The sequence below is a fragment of the Monopterus albus genome, unplaced genomic scaffold (assembly GCF_001952655.1).
Source record: "Monopterus albus unplaced genomic scaffold, M_albus_1.0 scaffold237.1, whole genome shotgun sequence".
Lineage (NCBI taxonomy): Eukaryota > Metazoa > Chordata > Actinopteri > Synbranchiformes > Synbranchidae > Monopterus > Monopterus albus.
Window position 1 is genome coordinate 590,217 of NW_018128117.1, and position 7,496 is coordinate 597,712.

Below are 7,496 nucleotides of genomic sequence, written 5' to 3' on the forward strand. Positions count from 1 at the left end.
TTAAATGATTTTAGCATATGGCTGCAATATAACAAAGAGTGAAAAATTTAAGGGGGTCTGAATACTTTCTGTACCCACTGTATATATTTGTCAAATGTCTTGACTGATTTTAATTTCACAATGCTCCCAAATTATATTATAATAGTCACATCAATTTGACATTATTCTCTAACTGTGCACACAATGTAATAAAATATTGTATGGAGTGAAAATGCAAATCATTGTCTTCCTGCCCAGACATTAATTACATTGTCTATAGTTGGTGCCATCCATTTGCAATTAAAATATTTGGCCTAAAAACTATTCATATCTAATAAAACTAACTCTAGATAAGCAACATGTTGGTTAATATTATATATGGTCTCATGAAAGAGGTCACACAGGTTTGTATGTCGCAAACGCCACATGTCAAAGACAAACATTCACAAAACTAGACACAATATTCAGTGTACTACAAATTTACCAATAGTATAACAACATGATTAAGTGCATTAGTAACACTATAATAAAATGGAAAAATTAGAAATAATCAGTATTTGCAGAGCATTCATTGCAGTCTTCATGTGACCCGTGCTGCATATAACTCATTTACCTGTGAAATGACCGGTCATCTCTGACAATGGAGTTTGAACTCAAACATCATATTAAACTTGTAGATGGAGTGTCAGTCTGGAAGTAAGCAGGTCTGCTTTTGGCACTCTTGAGCAGGGGTAAGTGAATTTCAGGAATGTTATGTCGTAAATTGTTTCTTGTGTGCGTGAAATTTATAGACTATTCCCATCCATCAGACTTGTTAAGCACATAGCCTTACCTAAGGTGAGGAAAAAATCCTTGCCCTGATTGGATTAGGATTTAAAAATTATTTGCCTGATAGATACAAGCTGTTGTGGTAGATTGTTTTAAGTCAGCCGTTATGGGTATTCTTAGTGGAATCCCACAAGGATCCATTCTGAGCCCCACTTTGTTCACTTTTTTATTGATGATCTAGGATCCAAAGTAATTAATAGTACTATTCATTTATATGCAGATGACATGGTCAGCTCACTTCAATGACCAGGGTTTTCATCATTTGAAGTCTGATTTTGACCTTGTTCATCATCTTCTTCTTGATCTTAAACTAACATTAAATTCCTGTAAAACAACGTAACAATTTTTACTAGAAAATGTCAAATTCATAACCTACATTTAAATATTACTACACTAAATGGTGCTGTTACTGACAAAGTCTCTGTATATAATTACCTTGGCTTTTGGTTAAACAACAAGCTGAGTTTTAAATTGCATATTGAAATATTAACTGCTTCGCTTAAGCCTAGAATTTTATTTCTGCATTGAAACACATTTTGTTTTAATGAGTGTCACAGGAGGCAGTTGATACAAGCAACAACTTTATCTGTAATAGATTATGGCAATAAAATTTATATGCATGCCCCTGCAAAAACCCTGAAACCACTTGACTCAGTGTATCATGATGCCATTAGATTTTTTCACTGGAGATCCCTTTAGGACTCACCATTGTGCGCCATATTAGAAAGGAGGTTGGCCAGCTCTGACACTGAGAAGAGAGTATCACTGTATGTTATTCACCTATAAAGCCCTACTTAATAAGTTTCCTGAATATATTACATGCTTCTTGAATTACAAATCAATGCACCAGAACCGTTCACAAGATTATCTCGTTCTGCAACCCTTTTTGCCAATACAGAAGTAGCAAAGATGTCCTTCAGTTACTAAAAAATATATCTTTATTTTTCTTTTTTTTGACATATGCTTAACATGAGTGTTTGCTAAACGAGTAATTAAAAACAAGACAATGTGCCAGTTTTTATTGACTGCTGTTTGCAGTTAAGCTCCACTCTACAAACTTTTTTAAACTACATTTTTAATAATATTTCTCTCTTTTTTACATTTTAGGAACCATGCTATCACATCATATTCATGGATTATTTGCATTCCTCAGTGTATGTCTGATTTCTTTCACACCAACTTGCAATGGCGGAAATATTCTAGTCTACCCTGTAGATGCCAGTCACTGGGTCAATATGAAGATCCTGCTAGAAGATCTTCATGCCAGAGGACACAGCATCACTGTGATTAGATCCTCCACTAGTTGGTACATCACAGAAAAGTCTCCTCTCTACACTTCCATTACAGTTCAAATGGATGGAGACACTGACAACTTTTTTGATGAATACCTAAAGGAGAATATAAGGGTATGTTATTATAGATAATGTATTGGGCCCCATGTGGGTCATTATGGTTATATTCATATATTCATGCTGAAGTGATTTTTTATTTTCCCTCCAAATGACTCAGATCTTATCTTTTCACAGATGTGTGAACAAACTAAACCTGATCTTTTTCAAATGAGATCTGGGTCACTTCCATATACTCTGTGGTCCTAGACCTGAATCATTTCTGATTACTGACCATGCCACCAATGTCAGAGCAGTCAGATCAAAATTCATGTGCTTTTTTAAGTCTCCCACCTTTGCACATTCACATATTGCCTGTTTTCATAATTCATTGTCAGCTCCTAAAAAACACTGACCCAACCTTAGGATCAGGGCTTATACTGGGCAAGTATCTAAAACTGCCCGTGATGCTCAATGTTCGCTGGATCACCAGTGGAGAAGGGCACTTTGCGATAGCCCCCTCACCACTCTCTTACATCCCAGCACCAGGATCAGGCTTAACAGACAAAATGAATTTCATGGAGCGAGTCAAGAACTTGTTTTTCCATAGCATTGTAATGTTGCAGCAGAAATTCATGGTGGGACCAAACTATGATGCCATCTGTGATAAATACATCAAGGGTGGATGTGACATCATGTCGCTTCTTCAGGAAGCAGACATTTGGCTGTTCAGGTCAGATTTCGTGTTTGATTTCCCTCGGCCTACCATGCCAAACATTGTCTACATAGGGGGGTTCCAGTGCAAACCAGCACAACCTCTGCCAGCTGACCTGGAGGAGTTTGTTCAGAGTGCTGGGGAGCATGGAGTGATCATCATGACTCTTGGAACTTTGGTTAATGCTTTGCCCAAAGAGATCTCAGATGAAATTGCCAGCGTCTTTGCCAAGATGCCTCAGAAGGTATAACATGCTCAGTGATTCACCAATGAATCCCTTTACTAATCAGATCAAATTAAAAGTAATATTAAACTCAGAGAAATAGATACAGAACTAAAGATCAACAAATCACTTTTCCAATAAATGCATCAAATTAAAATAGAATTAAAGTAGACTGGCAGCCTGGCCAGCACATCACACACAGTTATTTCATCCATCCATCCATTATTTATACCGCTTATTCCTGAACAGGGTTGCAGGGGGCCTGGAGCCAATCCCAGCTGACATTGGGCAAGAAGCGGGGTTCCAGTCCATCACAGGGCTGACACATAGACAAACAAGCACACACTCGCATTCATGCCTAGGGGCAATTTAGAGTCACCACTCAACCTAAGCGTCATGTCTCTGGACAGTGGGAGGAAGCCAGAGTACTTGGAGAGAACCACCCAAGCACAGAGAGAACATGCACACTGTGCACAGAAAAGCACCGGGTCGGCCGGAGCTCGAATTGGGAGGCTTCTTGCTGTGAAGCGACAGCGCTAACCACCGCACTGCTGTGCTAGAGTCATTAGTAGATCTAAAAAACAGATTAATTCTTTATACAAGAGCTGAAAATAAACAAATATTAATAAATGATTCACTGTGTAAATCAAGGTCTCTCAATTACTTTGCACTATAAATTACTCAAAACTAACCTTTTAAAACACAACTTGTCTTGTCTTAGCTTGTGTTGTGTTATAGTTTTCTAGGTTTGTCTATTTAATGTGTCATGCAAAGCACTTTTGAGTATCTTGGAAAGCACTCAGTTTAAATGACATTACATAATTTAAAGTTGTGCAGTGGAGACAAGCTGCAGCAATGACATCATCATGTCTTTCTGCTGAGGTACATGTGCGCTGTAAATTCATAATGATTGTTTGTTTTCTGATCAGGTGATATGGAGGCACAAAGGGGAACAACCCTCTACTTTGGGCAACAACACTCTGATAGTGGACTGGATGCCACAGAAGGACCTCCTGGGCCACCCACAGACCAAAGTCTTTGTAGCTCACGGAGGAACCAATGGTGTTCAGGAGGCCATTTACCACGGGGTCCCTGTGCTCGGCATACCCTTGTTCTTCGACCAGTATGACAACCTTCTTCGTCTGCAGGATAGGGGAGCCGGAAAGATCATCCCGTTAGGTGATGTTAACGGACACAGTTTTGAGCAAGGTCTTATGGAAGTTCTTCATCGAGACAGCTACAGACAGAACATGCAAAGACTGTCACGTCTGCACAGAGATCAGCCAATGTCACCCATGGATCGGGCCATCTTCTGGGTGGAATATGTGATGCGCCATAAAGGGGCTCCACATCTGCGTACAGAGGCTTATAAGATGCCCTGGTACTCCTACTACTGTTTAGATGTAATGCTAGTATTGCTGACTGCAGTGACTCTCCTGCTGCTCTCTGCTTTGGCTGTTTGCAAGTTTCTATGCTGCAGAGGTAGAAGAAAGACCAAAGCCAAACAGCACTGAAGTCAGATTTGTTACAAAATATACTACAGTGGGTTTTCTAAAACTCTGTATAGGACATACATCATACGTTTATACATGAAAGTATGCCATTTGTACTTTTTCTTATTTTATAAAACAATCAGATGATTGATTTATCAATTATATATATATATATATATATACAGTAATCCATCAGATGGTTGATATTTTAGTCTGGACCGAAGCTATAGACCAACCAATAATCACCATACCCAGAGCCTGATGTGGGTAAAAATAACATGTGGTTTAGGATAACATGCATATTTTTATAGAAACATTAATATCTTAGCTGTTGCTATGCAGTTTTTATATATAGTTATTTGTGTGCTTGTGAAAGTAGACAAACTTCTGTGTCAAAGTGTCTTCAGTGAAAAGCACATCCTTGTATAGATGTTAAACCAGACAGCTTCTTTTCTGTGACAGAAGTTTACTTAAAACTACATATGACCATAACTGACCGAAACCACAAGCAAAGGGTCTGAATACTTATGACTGTGATATTTCAGTTTTTCTTTTTTGATAAATCTGCAAAAATGTCATAAATTCTGTGTTTTTCTGTCAATATGGGGTGCTGTGTGTACATTAATGAGGAAAAAAATGAATTTAAATGATTTTAGCATATGGCTGCAATATAACAAAGAGTGAAAAATTTAAGGGGGTCTGAATACTTTCTGTACCCACTGTATATATTTGTCAAATGTCTTGACTGATTTTAATTTCACAATGCTCCCAAATTATATTATAATAGTCACATCAATTTGACATTATTCTCTAACTGTGCACACAATGTAATAAAATATTGTATGGAGTGAAAATGCAAATCATTGTCTTCCTGCCCAGACATTAATTACATTGTCTATAGTTGGTGCCATCCATTTGCAATTAAAATATTTGGCCTAAAAACTATTTAAATGTAATAAAACTAAGTCTAGATAAGCAACATGTTGGGTAATATTATACAACCCAGGCTCTCATGAAAAAGGTCACACAGGTTTGTATGACGCAAACACCACACGTCATAGACAAACATTAACAAACTCAGCCAGCGAGGAAGTTGGAGCCAGTCAATCACTAGCCCTGCCATACACACCCACTATTACACACATAACCATGAACCCCGCGGACTCACCCGACGATGTTGCGGAGCTGGGGCAGAAGCTTATGATTTTAGCATATGGCTGCAATATAACAAAGAGTGAAAAATTGAAGGGGGTCTGAATACTTTCCATACCCACTGTATATATGTAGACATACTAAACTCATTCGGCAAAAAGAAATGTTTGCTTTTGAGTTGTTTAGTTTTTACTTATCCACATAGTCCTAACAGATCTTATCTTCTCTGTATATTTGCTTTTTGAGTAAACTACCAGTCAAAAGTTTGGACATGCTTTCCCACTGAAATGAATAGGAAAACGTGTTCAAATTTTGAACTTTAGAATTCAGGCACAACTCTCACTGCGATTATATAGGGACTGTATGGCTCCTAACAGCTAATAAAACTAACTCTAGATAAGCAACATGTTGGTTAATATTATATATGGTCTCATGAAAGAGGTCACACAGGTTTGTATGTCGCAAACGCCACATGTCAAAGACAAACATTCACAAAACTAGACACAATATTCAGTGTACTACAAATTTACCAATAGTATAACAACATGAATAAGTGCATTAGTAACACTATAATAAAATGGAATGTCCCAGAGATGCAATCTCCACAGGCCCTCCGGCCTGAGCACGGTGGTGTCCCTGCCAACACCCTTAACTCCTGGTGTGCCGACAAGGATGTCCCCGCCAGGGCCTGAGCCAGTTGCCCCTGGCTTTTTATTGACTGCTGTTCGCAGTTAAAGCTCCACTCTACAAACCTTTTTAAAATACATTTTTAATAATATTTTTCTCTTTTCGAGCGGGTTGGCTGGTGTGCCGATGCCACCTTAGTTCCGGTGCTAGCATCTGTGCCTGACCAGCAGCAGCAGCCTCTGCCAGTTCCCCGGCTGGGGGACGGGGGAGGCCCCCCCTGTGCCCGACGTCCCCTCTGGTGCCAGGGGGCCCGGATGTGCCGACAACAGTGTCCCCACCAGGGCACGGAGCAATCAGTGTGCCGACGGTGAACCATCAGCCAGGGCCTTTGCTGCAGTCCCTGCTCCTGAGCGGGTTGGCTGGTGCCCCGACGCTGCCTTCGAGCCTGTTCCTGTTCCTGCCCCTGAGCAGGTTGGCTGGCGCCCTGACGCCACCTTCGAGCCTGTTCCTGATCCTGCCCTTGAGCGGGTCAGCAGGTGCGCCAACAACAGTGTCCCCGCCAGGGTACCAGGTCTACAGTGCGCCGACGAGATCCTACCTATAGAGGTGGTTACCTCTGGTCCTGTAGGGCTTGGCTAGACCACCAAAGCCCTCTCCATGCCCCTGCTCCCAGTCTTTGAGGGGGTTGGCGTTGACGCCATGCCCCTGCTCCCAGCCTTCAAAAGGGGTCGGCGAAGACGCCATGCCCCTGCTCCCCGCCTTCGAGTGGGTCGGCGAAGACGCCATGCCCCTGCTCCCAACCTTCGAGGGGGTCGGCGACGATGCCATGCCCCTGCTCCCTGCCTTCGAGTGGGTCAGCGAAGACACCATGCCTCTGCTCCCCGCCTTCAAGTGGGTCAGCAACGACGACGCTGCCCTCCCGCTGCTTCCTGCCTTTGAGGGGGTCGGCAAGGATGCCGCCCCTCTCCCCCTGGTTCCAACGTTCGAGGGGGTCGCCGAGGATGCTGCCCCTCTCCTCCTGGTTCCAGCTCCTGCTCCAGAGGTGGTCGCCGACGCCGCTGACGCCGCCCGGCCTCCAGCTCCAGAGGGGGTCACCATTATCACGGCCCCTGCCTGTGAATGTTCCACCAAGGCTGGATCAACCCTGCAGC

General features: G+C 41.8%; 1 protein-coding gene across 1 annotated transcript; it reads left to right on the top strand.

The window, feature by feature from the left end:
* The first annotated feature begins 2,042 nt into the window (after positions 1–2,042).
* On the top strand, positions 2,043–4,640 carry LOC109971912 (UDP-glucuronosyltransferase 2C1-like). Its single transcript, XM_020620479.1, has 3 exons — positions 2,043–2,213; positions 2,534–3,094; positions 4,003–4,640. Exons 1-3 carry the CDS (start codon positions 2,043–2,045, stop codon positions 4,585–4,587), a joined length of 1,317 nt encoding a protein of 438 aa, XP_020476135.1. The 3' UTR covers positions 4,588–4,640.
* Positions 4,641–7,496: the final 2,856 nt, after the last annotated feature.